The sequence below is a fragment of the Hippocampus guttulatus genome, chromosome 19 (assembly GCF_054856545.1).
Source record: "Hippocampus guttulatus isolate MCC_2025c chromosome 19, RoL_Hgut_1.0, whole genome shotgun sequence".
NCBI lineage: Eukaryota > Metazoa > Chordata > Actinopteri > Syngnathiformes > Syngnathidae > Hippocampus > Hippocampus guttulatus.
Window position 1 is genome coordinate 4,211,933 of NC_141279.1, and position 22,388 is coordinate 4,234,320.

At 41.5% G+C, this 22,388-nt stretch overlaps 1 protein-coding gene and 1 long non-coding RNA gene across 2 annotated transcripts; one reads left to right on the forward strand and one right to left on the reverse strand.

The window, feature by feature from the left end:
* Window positions 1-1,076: 1,076 nt before the first annotated feature.
* Window positions 1,077-19,348, reverse strand: uts2r1 (urotensin 2 receptor 1). Its single transcript, XM_086099411.1, has 4 exons — window positions 18,776-19,348; window positions 17,354-18,078; window positions 14,857-15,235; window positions 1,077-3,306 (listed from the first exon to the last, which is right to left on the reverse strand). The coding sequence occupies exons 2-3, from the start codon at window positions 18,065-18,067 to the stop codon at window positions 14,858-14,860; spliced, it is 1,092 nt and encodes a 363-aa protein (XP_085955537.1). The 5' UTR covers window positions 18,068-18,078; window positions 18,776-19,348; the 3' UTR covers window positions 1,077-3,306; window position 14,857.
* Window positions 16,810-22,301, forward strand: LOC147189628 (uncharacterized). The gene is made up of 5 exons (XR_015097513.1): window positions 16,810-16,923; window positions 17,025-17,090; window positions 21,632-21,709; window positions 21,990-22,085; window positions 22,232-22,301. It is a non-coding gene; the product is annotated as an uncharacterized LOC147189628 (long non-coding RNA).
* Window positions 22,302-22,388: the final 87 nt, after the last annotated feature.

Consider the following 22,388-nt stretch of genomic DNA (forward strand, 5'->3'; position numbering starts at 1 on the left):
AGGAAGAGAGATAATTACCTCATGTGTGCCGGGAATCGCCGATCTGACATTTCACGGTCATGCGAAGGGTGGGGGAGGGGCGGAGGGCTAACCTGGGGTTTTAATTTCAGGTCTATACTTGTCCATTGTGACTTTCACGGAGTCCAATTTTGAATGACTAATGCATGATTTTTAAATTTGGCAGGAGATTGATTCCGCTGATGAAACGATTGCACTCACCATTGCAAGTGCAAGGGTATTAAAAACGGAATTGATATACAGCTCTGAAAAATAAATAAAATAAATAGAGACCCCCCCCCCCCCCCCCCCCCCCCAAAAAGTAACTTTTTGGGTAGCAGGACCATTTTTTCAACAAATACATCATGGAAATGTAAAATATTAAATATTGTATAGAAGGGAGAAGTGGAAGTTGACATAACGAGGTGACTTGTACAATGGGAGCCTGCATGTTTGGCTTGACTGCAGTCGATCTGTGTATGTATAAATGATACACATATACATTTTCTTTTAGGGCCATCAAATTCCATGCTTCCAACCATGTGATTCCCCAGTGAAGGCGCACATACAGTCGCCGCTCAAGTTAAATGAAGTCTCTGGATTCCCGTGGGATGGATTCAGGAGCTACAGTGAGTATTGTCGTAGTATTTTATCAGTAATATTCCACAAAATGTTGGATGCAACATTTATATTGTCACTTCCTTTTGTTAAATAAGAGTGATGTAAATGTATGAAATCGCAATTTCCCCCAATATGGACGCTGAATCGAAAAATGTTTTTTTATGAGCTGGGATCAATGGTACAGTGGTCCATCTACTTAGGAAATTAATTGGTTCTTAACTAGAAAATTTTGGAGGTTGAGACGCGTTTTTCATGTAAATGCTCTAATCCGTTCCAAGCCCCTCCAATATTCAGACATAAATGTTTTCTAAAGCATAAAAATGCATCATAGTACGTAACAAATACACGTTACAATTAGATTATTGCGCAATAAATGAGAGTTGTGCATCATGTAAAAAGAAATTGTGCCTGCATGCTTTGGCTAATACTTTGAATAATGAAGAAACACCGAGCAAATGCTTAGTCAACAGCATTTTATTCAACACAATTTGACATCATTTATTTTTTTGTATGTTTTTCCAACAAAATACAAATGCATGGAACTGAATGTAATTTCATATAATAGTTTTCAGGCAATTTTAGTTTCTTTTTATGATAGCTCCACATACAAAAAAAAACCCATGTAATGCTTGATTAGCTCAATATTTAAGCAAGAAATCTGTGGAACCTCTTCACATGAAATTATTACATTGTGCTATTTTATAAGAACACGTGTGCTGATTGTGGTTTATTAGTTTTTATGCACGTTTTTTTTTTCTTTGGTACAGAGGGCTTCATTGAAAAGAAAACAATCCAAATAAATTATTAACTTACTCATTGTCATCATATTTCAAGCAAAGAATTATTTTGTGTGATGGTATTAATAGTAAAAAAAAAAAATCTGAATTTTTCTGATTACCATTATTCTTCGAATATTATACCTTACTTTTTTCTCGTGAATACTTCTGCTAAGTTTTTTTTTTGTTTGTGTCTTTTTATTGTGACCAAATCTTTTGTTTTTTGAACACCCAATTCACGAGGAGCCCAAGCCAACTATACTCGACAACATATAGCATCTAAAATTGGAGGATACACGACAGCATTTGTTTCCCAGATGGGCGTTGATCATTTTTTAGCAGCTTTAACATCAGCAGGGCTTAACGCAGCTTGTTACGGATTTCGAAACTGAATTTTCCCAAGTCGCAATCTCGTTGAAATGAAGTATATACAGCACCGTCTAGATAGTGTCTTTTTTTTTTTCAACACTTCAGCATTAACGAAGGCATACTATGGACATTTTTACTTTTCGTTACACAAATATCACTGCAGTGCCTGCACACCCGACAAGTGTTAAAAGCAAACAATCAAGTAAATCTATTTATTTATTTAAATCTTGATCCTTTGGGTATTTTGATGAATGCAGTCCACAAAGATATATATATATATATATATATATATATATATATATTATTTTTTTTTAAGACGCTAGTGGGAACTCATTTCAACTTTAATAAATGCATAATATGTCTCCTTTAAGTCAGTGATGCTCAAGTGATGTTGGCATGATGTCATGGTGACTTATGCCATTTTTTTTTTTGGATACACCGTATACGAGAGCCACAATGCAGTTGGAATTTTACAAGAAAGAAAAAAAAATATCAACTAAAGAATAATAACAAAAACAATAATACAGTATGCTCCCCAAAATTTGACATCATTTCATAATTAATAACTAAGGAGAGATGTCAGAATTAACCTTTACTTCTGATATTCACTAGTAATGAAAATTGTTGTTGTTTTTGTTGTTGTTTTTTTTAAACAACATTCACTTGCATTTTCTTTTAGGGAATAAAATTAAGAACTGGAATGCCATGTTTAGACACCGAGAAGAAATTTCAAAGGGAACCGCAAAAAGCAAATGTGCCTCGTGACATTTGTGAATGCGTGCAAAATTGATTGTAAAATCTGTATTCATTAGAATGTTTTTTAAAGTTTTGGGAAATAAATAATTCACTTTACAAGAGTTACTTTGATATTCAAATTTCAAATGATGCCAATTTTGGGGGGAACACACTGCATTACAGATGCATTCTCTGACAGTTTTCTTGGAATTGTATCACTTTTTCCATTTCACTGTGGCTCAAAAGCACTTTCGTTTTGATCAGAGCATGTTTTTTTTTTTTCAACGCCGCCGGTGGACCCGCAAAGCATGCGCTCCCGTTAATCACTAGAAATGAAGTGCACGTGTTTTATTGTCCAGTAAAGATGAATTCAAATGAAGATAAATCAAACCAGGTCGGAATACTCAATTATGCATGACGTTTAGGGGGCTGCTTCCTGAACCCGACTGCACTTGTATAGTAAGTAATCATGCTTTATTATTATTTTTTTAAATCCAGAAAATCCACACAAGCGTGGCTTGCTTCTGTTGCAATTTTTTTTTTGCACATATTCATGCAGACTCACATACAGTATTGCATAACAAAGAGCACAGATGGTAGACTTATTCATCATGAAGGTCATTCCTATGTTCATTCATGGAAAAAAAAAAATGAGCACACGTGTGAATTTTACAACATCTAAGTGGCACGCACATTTGTCATGTTTTCACTTCTTTTGCCAGTTTCGTAGAGATGCCCACTTCATTCGAATACCATTTCCGCGTGGTTCTTTGGTCCCTTTTCTTCACTCGGCACAATTCAGTCACATCTGTCAAGGACAGGGAACAGGATTGTATGTTCAGGTAGAACTCGTACAACATTTCAAGGGGCATTGTCATTCGTTTTATTTCCAAAGAGAAATAGATGTCATTCTAAGCAACATATGTCACGATTCATTTTCTTGACTTATGTTTTGTTTTCAAGATCATTTTTTATTATTATTTTTTTTTTTAACTGACGCATATGTCTTAATTCAGGAACGTGGGTAATGTTCTAATTTCTAATTGCAAATGTACCGCACGCTTGACATTGGGTGTAAATTTCAGATCCTAGGCTCGCTCCTCGACGAGACGGATTGTAAATTTGGAAAAATATTATCCTGTAATGCAGTACTAAAAATAGATTACACCGGAGCTGGTTCAGAATGACGAATTAGAGCTCGGAACATTAAGGCTGACACTGCTCCAGGTGCATTAATATAACCCCTAAAATAGTTTCGTCGTGTCTTGTGCTTCACTCGTCACTTTATTCTGTTTCGTTTGTGTCATATCATTGAAATCCAAAATCTGGGTAAGCAAACAAGCACACTTGAATGCCAGTCCTACTTTGTACGCCGTCGGGAGATGTTGTTTTTGTCCATGAAGTTTGAATCATCCATGGTAACCAAACACGCTGTGCATAACTTTGCCCATGTGACCCCCCCAAAAAAAACCAATTTACCGTTCCAACCACCCATTCTGTAATTGTTTGGTTCATAATAATAGCTTAGTGCTGGGAGACGTCTGCACTTACAAGTGTGTTGGCTTTTACTCAGCGGGGTTTGGTAATTGGCCGGCTTATGATTTGCTATTTGACAATCAATTTGAGTTGATCATAGTTTTTTTTGTTGTTGTTGTTTGAACAGAAACGTAGCAATCCGTAGGTTAGGGCTTGTCCTCCTTGCCCCCCCCCCCCCTTCGTCCTGCACTCAAAATGATCGAGTTGGACTTAAATAGCAGAGGGGCAGAAAATAGAAAGAGCGACTCGCAACCACTGGCTGTGTTCTTGTTCATTGGACACCTGTTAACTTGAGATTGCAATGCCGTTGGCCGCGTGCCCTTTCCGCCGATGTCCCCCCCCCCTCCCCCTTTCATTACCACGCAACCGCCGCCACTCCCACTTCTCATTTGCGCCGCTCTCCTGTCTCAACGGCGACAACAGAGTGTCCTAGTTATCAGCCACATGGCAGCATTAGCCAACGAGGTGCATATTTTTCTCCGCCCCCCCCCCAGGTTGCAAATGCATCATAATCAAGGACTCAAGGGAGGTTCGGAACAGTTCTCGGTGTGCCGACGAAGGGAGGGTTGTTTATGTCTCCACGATGAACAGTTGAGGTCATGTGTTGACATACTCTCAAAGGCAGACGTGAAAGTCATGAAGACGTTGGGCCTTACGAGAGAAAAAAAAAGTTCCAAGTCTGGCGCGAGTCATATAACCGCTGTTATTGGCTTTCGATTGCATGATTTCTCTAAACTCCCATTTTTAACTGGAGGAAGATTGGCAAGACTATTCTCCCCCAAATGTAAACATTTAATTGTTTGTGTCAAGGTGGTCGTGTCTCTGGCCTGTCTGCCTTTCCATGAAGTGTAAAATAAAAATTTTAAAAAGTCCATATTTTGACATCTACTCGTCTCTGAAAATATTCCTGTAAGCGAGTCTGTCTGTATTTCGGCTCCATTGTTCCATAAGGTGGCGCTAACTTCCATAACTGGCCCGGCACCAAATGACACTGGTCAACAAATTTGACTAAATCACTCCCCGCATGGTCAAATCCAGATTGCGCAATCTTTTATAGGTCAAACTATGAAAAAAAAAGAAAATATCTCAACAATCCGATCTGCCAAAATAAAGACACATTTTATTTTTCAAGCGCCATTTCTTTACCGTCCCGTCGTCATGGTGGCAAATGCCGTCAACGATATTTGCACGAGACACAATGCCACGCCCAAGGGCACCTCAACAGACATCTCTCTGACAACCAGTCGCCTTTATTTTCTTTGTTTATTGATTGATTTTACTGTGACGGCACTTTAGCCCGTGTCTCTCGACTCCCAACGCTCACGTCCTTGCGGCCTATGCGACCGCCGCCCCGTTGTGTTCCATTTGGACCGACTTCTAACAGTATTGATATTGTGAGACTCTTAACCATGCACTACAAAAGGCAGCCGAGATCAGACGGAGGTCTCTCTCCTCGTGCGGTACGATGTGGCTCGGGGCTTTTTTCAGAAAGAGAACAAAAAGAAGAGGGATGCGGTGCTCATCCAAAAAAAAAAAAAAAAAAAAAAAAAATTTTTTTAATGCTCTCGTGCGTCACAGGGAAGAGTCGCGTGACCTCAGAGGTACGTCAAAGTGGAGGGTGGGGGGATGGGGTCGTCCTTGATGCGTCGAGCGTTCGCATTTCTTATTCATACTTTGGTTCATCCATCATATATGTGAACACACTGCATATGCGCAGATACATATTTGTATTTTGGTTCTTCTCATGTTCTTATTTCTTATGTATCACTTTTCCTACAGTATCTTAGGGAAAACATACAGTCTTATATAATTGGATTTTTTTTTCTTTTCACAGGAGGGGGGGGGGGTAGGTGAAATCGTTCTAGCAGTTGAATTTTTGGTTTAATTACAAACTGTGGCTCTTAATTAACCCTTTGAGGGGCAGCGGCGGTCACTACAGTGGACAGCTCATCATGTTGCAGGTTGTCATTGTTGGTGCATGAAAGGGTTAAAAACTTTTTGTTTGAGTGAGTGAAGGAAAAAAAAAAAGCTAAAATTATTTATTATTTAAAAAGGTTCAATGGACACCAAAGTGTCATTTTTGCAGTCCTTGTCTTACAGGGCATCAATGTATTGACGTTTTCATATTTCCATCAATCTATCCATCGATCCATTTTCTATACTGTGTGATCCTCTTCAGGATCACAGGGAGCCAAAGTCTCCTCCAATTGACTTTTGGCCAAAGTCAGACTATAACGTCGACCTTTCACTCACATTCCCAGCGTCACCGAGTGGAAACTGAATCCACTCTGCCGGCATGGAGGTCATGCGGGTCAACCACTACACAAGGGTTTGGAAAATAGAAACCCGTATGCCCCTCTCCTGTTCTCTCAGAACAAATTGTTGGCAGGCAATATAAAAATAAAATTCAACATTTCCCCACCCCCCCCAAATGCTGAAAAGCGTGGCCTCCAACCTCCGGTCATGGCCTATTGTGGATTTCTTTTCGGCCGTGAAAGGGTTAAAAAGAGAGATGACCTCCATCGCATGTCTGAAATCGAATATCCAACAGCAGCGCTCGACCTTTTCAAAACCTTCTTTGAACATGCTAAGAGATTGCTAGCTTACGAGTCGGCGCGCCATGACCGACCTTTTCCAACAAACGACAGGAAACGCGCGACATTTTCTGTAAGCTAATGCTTGTATTTTTGTCAAAAGCTAAGCATGTTGCAGCGCCCCCTAGCGTTTTCGATCTTCGCTTTCCATCTTTTATCTTTCGACCACTTTTTAGTCCTCTGCAGGCAATGCGCGACGATGGCTTTTACCCCCCTCGGCTATTTTGTGTCGAGGTGGAGGCCGACGGCGCGGGCATGTCAAATTTCACTTTGACTAAAAGCAATCAAGAGCGGATGCGATTTGCGAGATGGCTGCGATTGACTCGAGGGAACGTATCGATCGTCAAACAAAAGAGCCCTAATTTCTCGGATTAAGTGTGATAAAACCGCAGACTCAATTCAACGCTGCACCATTCATGCTTTGTAAAGCTTATTGATCCTCCGCGGCTGAAGGTTAGTGGTTTTTACCCGCTCTCTTTTCACACTCGATGAAGTATGCAATCGGCGACGTCAGATGCAGGAGATAAGCGGCGCAAGGAAGTGTTTGGGTTTCTTGAAACACCGATCCCATAAATTTTATCAGCCGTGGTTGTCCCGCGCAAGGGAAACGTTCCAATTTCCTTATAAACTGATTGTATTCCTCATTTGTTTTTCTACATTCTGTTGGAGCAATTTCAGTTCTTGCTCGTAATAGATTGTGAGATATGAGAATAAAGTCCGTAAAAGGATAACACGTAAAAAAAAAAGCAGAACTTTTTATTTTGTTAGTCTATAGTGAATGCCTCGCCCTTATCGGCGATGCAATAGCCGCTGTAACATCTCGCGGTGAACCGCTATGTTGCTTCGGCTACTTCCACGCAGGCAGCGTTGGTTCAAATTACCGCTCGGTAGAGATTTTTTTGTCTTGTCTCTTTATGTCCACTACGATTGACTGGAAACCAGCCCGGATTATCGTCTGCTTTTTGGATAAAGTCGGTCCTGTTTTGACGGCAATGTTTTATTGGAGGGAGGGAGAGAGAGAATTTAATGCAAGGGTCCATGCCAAAATATTCTATCATCCAGAGTATTATATCAGGGTGCTAATAAAACTACCAAAGTAACAGTAAAGCGTATCAACCCTATATTCACTTTGCGGCTCAGAAAAGTCACTGTAATTAACCGTCATGTCCATTTGTGACACGGATTGAGTTTATTTAATTGAACATTTTCATCTGCCAAGACACCATGAGTTGCTTTTTTTTCCCTTTTCTATTCAGCCAGATGTTGAGGCACAGCATGACTGGAAGAGACGGACGGCGGCTTTCTTTTTCTGAGCGATGAGTTCTGAGAGTGTGTGAATTGTCTCGCAAAAGGGTACAGCGTTGGCAGGTCTTGAAAGATATTTGCAGGCGAAGCGTGCGCGTTCAGGGGATGCGTCCTATCTTGGTGACGGCCGCTCAGCCATGTGATTCTGATTCATAGCGGTCCGGCGTAATTTCAAATTTCCTGTCTTGCCTCATCTCGTGCGTCGGAATCAGAAGTCGCAAGGAAGAAGATGAGCACCTTGCCGCTCTTTGATGATACGCTTTTTCTTGTTTCAGGTGACTGACCCTGTGCCTTTCTTTCGTCTCTCGCAGATTAATCGAAATAGATTAATAACTTTTGCCAATTTGAAACCCGAAGAAGTGACTTGTTATTTTTTTTTGTTCATGTGCAGTTTGCTGCCAATGCAACTCATTGTCTGGAAATTCTGCCAACGTGCCTCCGGTGCACTCTCGCTTCACTTATATTCAAAGCAAAACACTTCTAACTCCCTGCCATCGATAAAATGAGCCACAACACCAAAATATGGCATCTTTACAGATGTTTGGATGTGCAATATTGACAGTTCACAGAAATTTGCAGAATTATTCTCTTCAGGGTCACGGATGAGATGGAACCTATCCCAGCCAACATAAGTAAAACATTTCCAATTAAAGGCTCGGCTCAATGTTATGTAAGACGTGTTATTGACTTCATAAAGTTACTTCATGAAGTTTTAAAGTAGTCCAAGGCTGAAGATCTTTTTTTTTTTCTTCCGTCTGTTCTATTAAACTTATTAAGGTCACCATTTTGAAAGCAGAAGCAACCAAGCGGGCAGAATTTGTGAATATGAACAGCCCAAATTCTCTCCATTCGTGAAAAAAAGAACAAATTAATAATTTAGTATGATAAATGTTATTCATGCCATGATTCATTTTGAGTTTTTTAGTCTTAAGCTTCAAGATTTTTCAAAAAAAATCAACTACATGTACTGCGTCATTAATTAACCCTTTCATGCACCCTGTCATCTGATAACATGATAAACTGTCCACTGTAGTGACCGCTGTCGCTGAAAGGGTTAAATGTTTCCTGTAAAATACAAACCACCTAACTGTGGATGCATTAGCTTGATTCCTCATTGACCAACGAAGATCATAAAGACATGCGACACGCTGCCCGTCCGGAAGCCCAAGAACCAGCCAGAAAGTGAGCTAACTCACGACCTTGCCCTTCCCTTCCGCTAGTGAGCGGCGTGGCCGTGGTTTATTTTTTCCAGAATTTGGCAGACCGTGCTCTGCCTCATTTGGCGTTCTGGCGAACTGAGGGCATTTTCTATCACACGCACCATTTACACCTGACAGTTTGGTGACAGAAAGTAGACGAGAACTTAGACCAATTAAAGGTCGGTCTAAGTTGTGGCGCAATGCCATTTAAGTGCATATGACCAAAGGGCAGGTCGGCAAATTCTGTGCTTCGCTGGTATGTGTGAAGGATGTCATCAAATTTCATTCCGAAATATAAAAGCAGCGTACATTGAACCCTCTGAATCATTGTCGAAATCATTGGATTGAATACATTACTATCATCTTTAATATATTTTGGAACGCACCCGGCTGACCGCGGCACAACTCGGGCATGCGTGTCAGACCATGAGATCCTCTAAGAGTGCTAACCTGGATTCGGATTACAAAATAAATCTTTTTTTTTTTTCTGTAGGACCACCCTTTGCACATGTTCCCATCATGCCTTGCTTCTTTCTAACTTGATTTACCTGAGCAAAGATGAAAACTGTCAACATGTTTATGGAATGTCACGACGCCTGGGGGGGTTACAAGAACGACACATTCCATGTGGTATTTGCATGCTCAATAAATGATTGCCGGAGGTCTTAACGGATTCATCCGGCGGTGAAACGCGGGTGTTGATATCAGGATTTACATGAATCGACATTGGGTCTGGGCATTGAAAAGGCTGTGCAGCCACAGCAGGTCCAGAGACCCGCTGTGCTTTCAATTACGAATTAAGAAAAGAAAATTGCTTCTTTAAAGGTAAAAGCATTTTGGGAGCCGCTTTGTGTTCTGACACATGGCTGGCTGCCCTTTGGAATGGTTTTTTTTTCCATTATCTTTGCCAAAAACAACAACTTACGCTTGTCTTCATTGAGCTAGCTTTATTTTTATTAGTTATCACATGACATATTATATTAATTACACGTTGGTTTAATTTTGGCTCATGTATGTTAAAAATAAATACATTAAAAAAAATCATAGTTTATAATGGGGAGCCAGTGGGATTTTATATTAGCCTAAATACATTTGGGATTTTTGATTCACGTGAGGGTGGATGAGTTGGAATGGATACAAATGAATAACTTGTCCCGTGAGGGCTTTCTGTTTGTATTAGTAGATTTCGCACGCTAATTAATTATGTGGTCAGACTGGTCACCCAATACAAAATGATCTGTGAGAACCGTAGTAAAGGATTTGTTTCAAGAATGCCAAATTGGCCGCTCTTCTTGTTTTACAGTCCTCACCACTTCAATGTCAAATGTCTTCGCTTTCAGACTCCATGCCTTATGTCGCGGTCGGTTGGAGTAAGTGTTTTGCGAGGTCGAAAAGTTCTACACTCTGTGCCGTACGGCCTCGAGTTGCGCTCAGGCTCCATCGATCACTCGTGGCCTTTTGAAATCACTTCATGTCAAAGAGGGGAAAGACAGAATGAGAGTGGCTCATTGTTCACATCGGCTTTTCGCATCCATCCAGCGTCAAACATATCCCCGGAGGTGGAAAAAAAATAAAGCACTTTCTCTATTTTTTTTAACTAAGAGATGCAATAATTTACTTCACCTGATTTTGTCAACATGACGACAATGCCGTGATCATGATTGCCAACCGAAGCCGATTTAAACTCAACCTTTCAAGTGGCTCGAAAGTACTCGTAACTTTTTAATGCATATTTTAATATGTTCCACTCCACAGGCTGTATCTGCTATTGTGATTGTAGTTTGCAGTGGTGATGAATAACTCGACGCCCATACGGCACAGTATGTTACACACGGCGACAAGTTCATTTGCAAATAGATTCACGTGAGGGAAAACACATTTCTTGGCAGTATTTTGATTTCCTTCTCTTTTTCATGCGTGACCCTATTTACCCATTTTCGAAACAACTTGTCCTCATTCGGAAAAAAATATAATTTATTGACATTTCTGGTTGTTACATTGTGAGCATGTTTGAGAAAAGACTCAGAGGGTAGGTGGGCTCTATTGTTGAGAGAAGCTTTTTATTGATGGCGCTGGTAGTTGACTTTGATTTACCGGCTCGGAGATTAGGTCAGAGAGTCAGCATCTCTCCGCAAACAGACGCAAACACAAATGTGTCTTTTGTGGTTGGTTTCCTGTGAAGGTATCGCACGTGGTAGTTAGTTAAAAACGGCTTCAGAATATTGGGGGCGATCATTATGATATTTTCGGAATATGAAATGGGCAAAAATAAGATAATAATCACTGTACTTTATATTGTTGGCTGTATGTATCCATATTTTAAAAGTGTGAATATATGTCGCGCTGTCAAGCAATTCGATTTTTTAAAAACCAAGTTAATTGCACAATTTTGCACAATTAATCGCAATTTTCTCCTGGGCGATCATTATGATATTTTCGGAATATAAAATGGGCAAAAAATAAGATAAAAATCACTGTACTGTATATTGTTGTCTGTATGTATCCATATTTTAAAATGTGAATATACTGTATGTGGCGCTGTCAAGCAATTCGATTTTTTAAAAACCAAGTTAATCGCACAATTTTGCACAATTAATCGCAATTTTTTTCCTTCTATTGTCTTCACATCCTGTCACATAATATTTACTTACGTATAAAATATTGCAAATAATGTAAAAAAAAAATCAAATAGAAGATTACATTTAGTTTCAAAGACTATTCGAATAGCTTTCCATGATCCTTGAGTACGAGTCTGTCAAATGGAGTGAGGAAGAGTGAGAATGGAAAATGCTGCCTCTCATGGGGGAAACGTTTCTTTAAAAGCGATATTATTCATTTTTAAAGGTCACTATTCATCCCCGGTAACCTCAATGCGAGGAAAATATCTAATAAAATGATGCCTCTGCAATTGCACATATCAATCAGCATGAGTGACAGACAGCACCGCTCGGACAATCTTCACAGCTCATCTCACATGTTCCGCCGGCAGGTGATGACTCGTGATGGAGGAGGTCAGAAATTCAGTTAAAGGGTTCGCTGACGACTATTCACACCGAAACATTCCAGAATACCCTTCCATTGAAATGTGTTGTCCTCCAGAAAGCATTTCCACGATTAAACTATTATGTATGCTGGATTCTGCCGATCAAGGATGCCGCCATCGTCATTCAAGTGCAGCATAAAAATGACTCCTTTTTTTTTTTTTGACACTGATATCTAATGGCACCACCACCATTTTTTGCAACCCCCGTTCTTTTTACATCATTCTCTTTCCCGGCATTGCTACCAAGCAGTTTTGCACCATTTTCTTAGTCCCCCCGTGGGAGTTTCAAAATCTGTCCGAGGCACCCAGAAACACCAGCTACTTTGCCTTAAGCCATTTATATTCTCGGCAGAATAGTTAAAAAAAAGTTCTGAAGAGATTTGCACCGTCATTTTATCTTGTAAAGCCAAGAGTTCAAAACCCTTTTTCCCCCCCATTGGATGTATTATGAGATATTTACGAGATACTTGGTCCATGCTGGAAATCGAATTTAATATTCCACGTTAGATTTGTGGTGATACCATTTTGTGAATTTGAAAAAGTGGAGCAATATATCGCCTTTTGTGCAACCGGTTTTCATGTCTAATTGCTCACTGTGTGGAGGTCGTTCCCCCCAGCCCCACACCCCCCGACACTGCCCCTCATTAAATATGGATGGAGTTGCTATTGTTGCTGAGACAGCATTTTCGATCGTGTTCTAAACCATTGTCTCAATTATTGTAGTCCCGTTCATATTAACATTGCCTCTTCATGCTAATCTTGCTCATTTCAGAGGGACCGTTCATCCTTTGTACGTATACGGAGCATGAAATAATTGAGCGAGTGCAAAAAGAAAAAGGGGCATTACTCTTAAGCTGCAGTGAATATTAAACAGTCAATGTGAAGTCCAAACTATCAAGCAGGCTGCCCGCACAAGCTTTATTTCCTGCCATTTCCTGCGTCCACTGGCCCTTTTCCTGCCTTTTGTTTCTGTAATCATGATCCTATCAAGCGCCATTATGAGTTAGGGCCACTTCGCAATTGGCAGCCAGGGATCTGTCACCATGTGGATTCATGTGTTTAACCCGCGCTACTTTATCGAGGAGCTTTTATGGCCCGCCTGCGAATTGAGCATAAAAAATTGCCGCACTCTTGATACCCGCAATAAAACCATGAAAGGAAACCCATGCAGAGTCACAAAATGCCTGAGGTCCTAATCATTTTGACAAAAAGGGACCGATGACTAATTATAATTTACCGACTCTCGAACAAGCAATTGATTGCCCAATGTATTTTTTTTTTTCAAAAGGGTGCCGGTGTTACCCGAGAGACCGTTTCTTCTTGTTGATAAGAACATGAATGATGAATAATGAATAAAACGTCAGTGCGACACTCTGCTTTTATAGGAGATAGTTTATGAGTCAGCTATGAATTTATGGATCATGCATTGATAATGAGTCAATGTTTTCATTGCGGGGCTTGAAATTTCACACAAGGAAATCCATTTCTGCCTTTGACGCATTTTCCCTTTATCATTGTATCATTTCACAGTGTCTACTTTCCTTTGAAAGAAGAACTGATGCCATCCCCAAATCTTTGTTCGCAGTATGCATTCCACGATAGTTTCTCGATCCGTAATTGCTCCTCCATCTTTTCGCGTTCCCGCTTGTCGCTCAGTCCGCGTGCTTAGCTACTCGTCCGCCTTTAGTGGACGACACCGCTCGTCAGGTGTCGATCTTATTTACCGCCACGAGCTGCTCGGGATGGGCGGATTGACTCGTAGCTGCTGCCCGTCATGTTCAAGCGCAAGTTAGCTTAGCAGCGGAAACTCTGACATGGCTGCCACGCTTTGTTTTCTAACCGACTCTTAGTTGACTGATTAGTGTGACCCGTCCACATGTAACATGGCACTTCGGATTGGTGAGCTGCAGATAAACGCGCTCTAGAAAAACCATTCACTTACAACCAGACCGTTCACTTACAACATAGAATGATGGATATATATTCTAGAACCAGAACCAAATGGTTTTATTTAGCAAACAATATACATTTCAAACCTCACCCCCGGCATATCCCTTGCGTGTATTTTTCTCCAGGTATTCTCCAGCTTTCATGTTATGTTGAGTGCAGATTCTAAATCGTCCATCGGCGTAAATGTGAGCTCGAAAGTACGTATGTTTGCGCGTCCTGCTTTTGGCTGCTGACCACTTCCAGGATGTAACCGTGCCACTCGCTCAAAGCGAGCTGGGATAAACTCAAAGTCTCCCCTTGAAGTTAATGAGCACAATCGCTGTAGGAAATGGATGCCTACGTCCGTGCGCATTCCCCTCCGTTAAAAACTACAATACCTTTCTCCGGTTTCCTCTGCAGGAAACATTGGCGACGGACATCTAAAATTAGCATGAAAGTGTCTCAGTTGTTTACGTGAGTGGTAATCCTGAATTATGCCTCTGACGGGCCCTCATAAAATACCCACAGTGATGCATGCATAAATTCAGGCAAATCAAAAAAACAACCCCCCCGCCCCAAAATAAAGTCTTTGAATAAATGGAGACACATTCACTCGATTACCAAAACGTTAGACTCTTATAATAAGTTAAATTACTGTCACAGTGATTTAGAAATTATACATTCCAATCGCTGAAGGAGCAAACGATTTGTATGTCATGGGGGGGGGGGGGGGGGAAACAGCACATGCCTACCTCACAAGCTGCTGTTGTGGGTACGCAAGGACGCTGTGTGCGTGAGCATGAAACTCTCGGTACACTGCTGACTGCTCGCGGAGGGCGACCTGCGTGGCGAGCGCTGCACACGGCCCCTCCTGTCAAAAAAACTTCCAGCTGACCAGGAGCGGTTGTGCTTCCTCAAATACTCTTTGTAGTTCTTGGTGAGCAGTGTGTATAGGAATGGGTTAATGCAGCTGTTGGAGTACGTCAGACATGTCGTCAGGTAATTGATGTTGCGCTTGGCTGTGGAGGACAGGGGCAGTGTCGGATGGTACTGACCCAGGAGTTGCCATATCCAAAAAGGCAAGAAACATGCCCAAAAGAGGAGCACAATGGTGAAAATCAGGTAGAGAACCTTAAGGGAGATAAGAAGAGAAAAAAAGGAATACATCACTGATAGCAAGGGAAGGACAGCAGCTTGTTTTTTTTTCCCCTATGGGAAGCAACACAAATATGAATTATTCACGTATTATAATAACGCACGCTCAAATATTCTCGATTGAACGTCACCCTCTTTGTCACTGCACTGGTCAATCTCCTCCACCTGCATGCTTTCCCGTTTTGACGAGAGAGTGCCAGATGGGCACCGTAACATTTTGGCAGAATAAAGCGTGAGCCAGGGCCATTGCCTGGCCATTTGGATCACGCGTTGAAAGAATAATTTTATTGATTTTTAATTTGAGCGGCTGCATCATGGCTGAAAGGATTTTTGGAGGCATCGCTAATCGTCTAAATTACATTTGTCAATGAGTCAAGTCAGAAGTTTTCTTGACAATATGTTCCATGCGCCCCCATTTGTCAAAACAGTGCTGCATTCTGATGAATATTGCGCTGGTGGAAAAATTACTTAACTCATTCAGTACCAGCCAATTCTAGACCAAGTCTGAAAAGACGTTTAAAAACGTCTTTGGGCGTGAATGAGTGAAGCAGAAAAATCCATCCATTTTTATACATCTCTAGAAGTGAGCGTTTTGCTTTGTACGACCACTTGTTGTCGACTGAAAATGACATCACAGTTCCTAAGGGCTCAGGTCATGCCCATCGTGGATCACCTGTTTTGTGGGCGTGGTCATGGGAGGCAGGCAATGCCCCACGCCGCCCACAGCCCCCAAAATTTAGTTGTGCGGTGCAGTCAAGCTCCCCTGACGAATAGAATATTTTAAGATGATAATGTTAATAGGACTTATGAAGAACCACTTACGGGAGGTGAGCCTTGCCACAAGCACCGGCGGCGTCTAACCAAATACGCCAGTTAGGTTATTGCAGCGTAGTGCAGCCTACCAAATTCGCAAACATGCCAAGCTAGACTTGCCCCGACACAAAACTAAAAATGCAACACTTCTTAAACCGAGCACAGTCTACTTTTTGTCACCGAATTGTCAGACGCACGACAGGTCCGTGCACCAGAACGCCCGGTGTGGTGCAAGGCGATCTGCCAAATTACCGAACGTAAAACTAGACTCGCCTCGGCCTGAAAATGGGGCTCCTGTCTAGGAAATTAGGGCCCACGTGTGTCTTTCTTTTCATTCTGAGGTAACGACAACCTGCGCAAGATGAAATATGAACATATGTCCGGTGAACCATTACAATAATAAGGTTATACAATGCTATCTACGCATTCCTTTTTTGTAGTTACAGTGCCTTGGAAATCCAGTTGTTTGTTTTTATAGGCCAAAGTAGTGATGGGTGTGCCATCTTAATTATTCTAGCGTGGATGTTTACAGCAGCTCCGCAATTTGTCCAATGCCGTGACTGTTTTCCTATTTCTGGATTGTGATTATGAAGCCGAATGCCTCGTCATGGCCACTCAGATGGCTTCCTGCTACGTGCCATATGGGCTCTTTTTGTGTGCTCTTTATCACGCGTGCGCTTGATAGCAGTCCATTGACGGTGACGCCTGTTGCCAGTGTGTTTGTGAGAAAGAGCAAAGGTGGGGAGCAAACGGATCATTTCACGTTCAATCTTCAGTCATGTGATGAAGAATGGAAATGGGGAAAACGGGCGCTTCTTGTACCTGTGAATGAATCACTGCTCGTATAACAGGTGGGAAATATTTTGAAAAGTGACCTAGTTGTACATTAGACGAATTTGACAATAGTCCTTTGTGTTATCGTAACCGTAGCCAACGTCGACTTGTTTTGCAGTGCACGAGACGTACACGTTGGCGAGGGGTGTAGCTTTGGTCAGAGATTCTAGCTGGCACTATTGAGGTGAGCTACGTTCAAATCATTTTTGTAGTTTTAACACTGCAAACTCTTGCCTTTTATACAAAGCAAACCTAATAAAACGTTGATTTGCCCAAGAGCCTTTACCAAAAAATTGGTAAAAGGATGCCGTGAATTTCGATCTCTGTTTTATTTTAAATGCCTGAGTCGCTGTGGCCTAAATTCTGATTCATAAAACCAAACCAAACAGTGTGTAAGATTTAAAAATAACTAAAAACTGTAAGAAAGAGAGAGAGAGATCCACTGACCTTCAGATTCGGAAGCTTATTGGTCGTTTTGAAGGTCACCGTCTGTGAAACCCAGTAAGTCCGAGCAAGCTGGATGTAGAGGTAGCCAATGATCAATCCCGGGGCTACGATGCTCGTGCAAAAAAGGAAGGTGATGTAAATCTTATAGGACAGCGATGACAAGGTGGGAAGACACATAGCCTTGTTGCCCACCTTCATGAGCTGAATGCTCACGATCATCGGTAACGTGAGGATCAGAGAAGCGGCCCAAACCAGCATCGCGATGGCTTTTCGATACTTTTTGGAGCGTTTCACCGTATCCAATGGCTTGAGCACCGCAAAGTAGCGCTCTGTGCTCATGATGGTCAGCGTGAAGATACTGGCGTGCATGGTCAGAAAGTCCATGCTAATAAGAATCCGACAGCCGACGTCCCCGAAGTACCACCGCTTGAGGAAGTGAGTGCACACCACGAACGGGATGGTGAGCAGATAAAGAAGATCTGCCAACGCCAGGTTGATGATATAAATGTACATTGAGGCCGCGTTGCGCATGGAATGGCACATCACCACGAGGGTGTAGATGTTTCCCAAGACTCCCACAAGAAACATGATGGAGAGAATCGTGCCAATGGTGAAAGTGGCGGCCGGGTCCTCGTGAGAGCTCTGGGGCGGCTCGGTGGCATTGGTGCTCCTTTCCACCAGGACTCCGACGGGCTCCATGGACGCGGTGGTCATCTCCGTCGAAACTAGAACCGAAAGCAAAGGAGTCGATGAGAAGATTCAAGGTCCTATTTCTCACGAAATGTGTTTGGGCCTCAGTAGTAGATGGAGAATTGAAAAGCATCCTCGATTGGGTTGAAATCAGGCCACTGAATATTCGCTATTTCTTTAGCTTAAAACGTCTCGAGCAACTTTTCGCAACACATTGAAGCACTGCATGCACTTCCATCGTTGCCTTTCAGCCATTTAGTCATTCTTTTGAATAAATAGCCATGATGGGGGGAAAAAAAGCATACACTCATGAGGCTTCCAAAACCAGCTCTGAAAATAGCTTCGAGCTTGCGCCAGGGCTGCTTTTAAACGGTACTCTGACACCACGAGTTGTTGCGTTCAATTGGAGATTAAGGATTCAGCGATTGATTCACATTGCAAGAATAATGACCTGATAGTCCCAATTAAAGCGGCCAATTAAGATATTTGTTCTGATATCCTGACTGACAGTGATTGATTAGAGTCGTCGAGGGTCATATGAAAATGTTTCCTTATCTCTCAGACAGTGCTGACTGCACCGTCAATATATTTTATCTGTGCTAATTGCTCCAAAGTCTTCAAGACGTCACTTACAATGTGTAATCCTATTAAAAAAGCCCCACGGACTAATTTTACAAGTCACCCCCCGTCTGCCCTTCGCAGCTGTAATTAAATGGCCATGCAAGTCGGTACCTGTGTTATCTTTTTTGGAAAGAAGCCTTCAGCACGTCGCGGCGGTTCCATCAGCCATGCTGTCGTCTGACTTTTTCCGTCCGAACTTGGCACGTGCGTCCGAAATTTCACACTCCATAAAACAGCTTCTACAGGATGTCCGTCAGGCAAAACAAAAGGTGAATGGGAAAAAAAAAAATTAAAAATCCAGTTGTCTAGAGGACCATAAAGCAAACAAAACAAAATCCCAAATCCCTTAATGGTCAGCCTAAGATGTCTCGGAGTGAAAGGTGCTGATTTTTATGTCAGTCTCACAAGTTCTCTTCCTTTACGTCCACAAAGTTGCAACTGTCAAAAGGGCGGGGGGTTCAATTTTATATATCGGAAAAAAAAAAAGACAGATCTTCAATGCACCAAAAGTGACGGAAAAATGACGATCACATTGAAGCTTCCACCCGTCTCGGAGAATCCCCCTCAGCGAGTGTGCGTGTGTGTATGTGACTGCGTGTGTGTGAGTGAGCGAGACTGAAGTCGAGAAGCAGTGAGGGAGGGGAGATGAGGGGAGAGGGCGAGCAAGTGAGGCTCTCTTACAATAAAAAAAAAAAAAAAATGGGAGGGAGAAGACAGAGGTCTGGCAACGATGAGGTATGCAGGAAATGCGCTCTCTCGTCTAAGTATTGTGACCCGAGACCCACACTGGCAGGGATAAAAACAAATGCAACCACGATGAAGGCAGTTTGAGACTCTTTTATTCAACAAGGACATCCAGTCACACTTTCTATGAATGGAGAATATTGGGCTGTTACCGAGCACTGCGGCAATGCACTTCTGCATTGTCTCTGTTGCATGGAGGTGACCAAACCTTTTACTTTTTTTTTTTTTGTCCTGAGCACATCAGGTTTTTCCAGATATATATTTTTTATGAGCAAATCAGGTTTTTCCAGATATTTTCTTTTTTTTTTTCCGATTTAAGTTTGAGCTATAAAAACTTGCTCCATACGGATCGGATTTTACCATGCATATGGAGTTAAGACGTTTCAGAATGATATTCCACCTGTTGCTGAATTTAACCCTTAATTCATGAAATGATGATGATTATTATTACTATTATTATTAAAAATGGATGTATATAAGGAAAAAAAACGGGAGCAGATAAATAATGAGCTTTAAAAAAGTTACCTAGAAAAGTTTACTTGCATGTCAGATTTTTAAAAATTGGTCAATAAAAAAAAAAAAAGAAAAGTTGGCCGGTGTTATTATCCGTATATTTATCCATTCCATCCATCCATTTTCCGATACGCTTTATCCTCACAAGGGTTCTGGAGTCCATCCAAGCCCAATTGGTTGACTGGTTGTCAACCAATTGCAGGGCACACATAGACAAACAACCATCCACGCTCACACTCATACCTAGGGACAAATTAGAGTGTTCAATCAGCCTGCTAGGCATGTTTTTGGAATGTGGGAGGAAACCGGAGTACCCCGAGAAAACCCACGCAGGCCCGTGGAGAACATGCAAAGTGATCACAATTTTAAAGTGACCCTTAGCAATTAAAGGGGAAAAATCCGTATTTTGAAAACATGTAGTTGTAATTTTTTGATTTGATTTTTTTTGCCTCTCACGTCAGGAACATTTTGCGTCGCTCGCGAGGGTCTGAGCGGCGCGTGCTTGGCGACGCCATTTGTTGTCCTAAAGAGCGCGCGACATGTAAAATGCATCCTCGCTTCAAAGCAGGGAACATTGGCAAGGCAGAGCGGTCGTCTGCCGTTTCATTTGTTCTGCTGGAGAGAGGAGGACGTTTGTCAGCTCGGTCGTGTAGAGGGACCGAGTTCCATTGTTAAAAATGAATAGGCATCACATCAAATCGGAAACGTAGCAAGAGAGAGTGGAGGCGACATATCAAAGATATAAAAGGTCAGACGAAAACAAAAGTTCGGAGTAAACACTTAATCACTTGTTTATGCAGCTAGTGACGGAGATGTATCACAGACTTACATAAAAAAAAAAAAAAAAAAAAAAGAAGGGAACTCAATGTTCAAACACTGCAGTGGTGAAGGTGGAAGGGAGCCAAAACATGTCAGTCTGTGCGTGCAATAATTAATGTGTGGCATCTGTCTGTCGGAGTAAATACCCGATGCAAATGTCACCCAAGTCTGCCGTTTTGACAAGCAGTTAATTTTGCGCATTCGTGTGAGGAGTACAACTATTCCATTTTCTTTTTTTTCTTTTTTTTATTGAAAGTCGAGCAGTTCAAGTCAAATGAATAACTTGAAATGGTATGTACCAAGTTAAATGATCAACTGACAGACGGGTTAGAAAAAAAAACGAAACCAGGTCAAGTTACCCAAGAGTGAAAAAAAATACATGTAGGATTATACGAAATAACAGTCTCCAGACTAAAATCCCATCCAAGTAATTTGATATAAAGTAGACAGAAGAGTAAAAGCCAAGCAACCTTCAAGTGCCATATTTCCTGAAGAATATTTCCATTTCAGAAAGCGTGTGTTCAGCTCTGCCTAAGGTGGCCACTTTAATGATTTAAAGGTACATTATGTTTTTGGGGGTGTGGCTTCAATTGTTTATTTGTTGTTTTCATTTTCATGCGATCAGACATTGAACTGCATGAATTTTAGTTTTAAAAAAACAACTTATGCTTCATGAGTTATCATTTTATTCTGCCGAATCAAAATGTTTTCCCAGACCATGACATCATACCCGTGTTTTTAAATCAGTATGTTAGCAAGCTGCATTATCTATCTTTGTTTTTGCTTGATCCCAAGTGACAAACTGTTGAATCAAAGGCGAATCGATATAATACGCTTGGATTAAGATCTTTAGAGAAGTAATTTTGACACCGCTCATTCTCATTGTGATAGCGGGTGCGCTGGAGCCAGCTGACTGAAGACGTGAGGCGCGATAAATCCTAGACTGATCATCGGTCAATCCTAGGACAGGTATTAATGACACAATATAATTGCTCTGGTTGTTTGCAGAGAGGTGAAAATGCACTTGATCCCTTCTGACAAGTGTTTGTATTTTTTTTTTTAACTCCTCTCACATATGTCTGCATGGTAACCAAAAGCATGATGCGCCAAAGGGGGAAAGTGGGGAGGGGGGAAGAAAAAAGCTGCTTACAGTCCACTATAGGAAATACATTCTTTTAAAATTAAGAAATAAATCGAGACAGAGATCATTCAAGGCATAGCAACGAGTGAACCAAAGACTGTTCGGCAGTCAGTCGTCGAGCTGAGGCGGAATAGGCGAGGGGATGATGAGGATGACGACATTGAGACCAGACCAAAAAGACCTGGACTGCACAGTATGTTTATGGTAAGTCCAGCCAAACCACAGCAAGCAATGAACATTTGGTTGATTTTTTTTCATGGGGGTGAAAAATAAAAAATAAAAATGAGGTGCTGTCTGGGAACACGGTGTCCCCTGGTACATTTGTGGTTTTAATGGAATATATCCCACAGGAGCCCTGACAACATGTGCGGTAAATATGAGTCTGCAGTACATTTGGCTGGCAAAGACGAGACAAACGTCATCCTCTCAGGTAATTAGTTGGTCCTCTAAAGAAAGACTCTTACAATACTATATAATAGATATAGTATATAATACCATCCATCCATT

What these genes read in the sequence shown, in the direction of transcription:
- uts2r1 (XM_086099411.1), bottom strand. Translation starts at nt 18,067, where the DNA reads ATGACCACCGCGTCCATGGAGCCCGTCGGAGTCCTGGTGGAAAGGAGC. An exon ending in ATAAGCTTCCGAATCTGAAG is followed by an intron (nt 15,236 to 17,353) that starts GTCAGTGGATCT and finishes ATCTCCCTTAAG; the next exon opens with GTTCTCTACCTGATTTTCAC.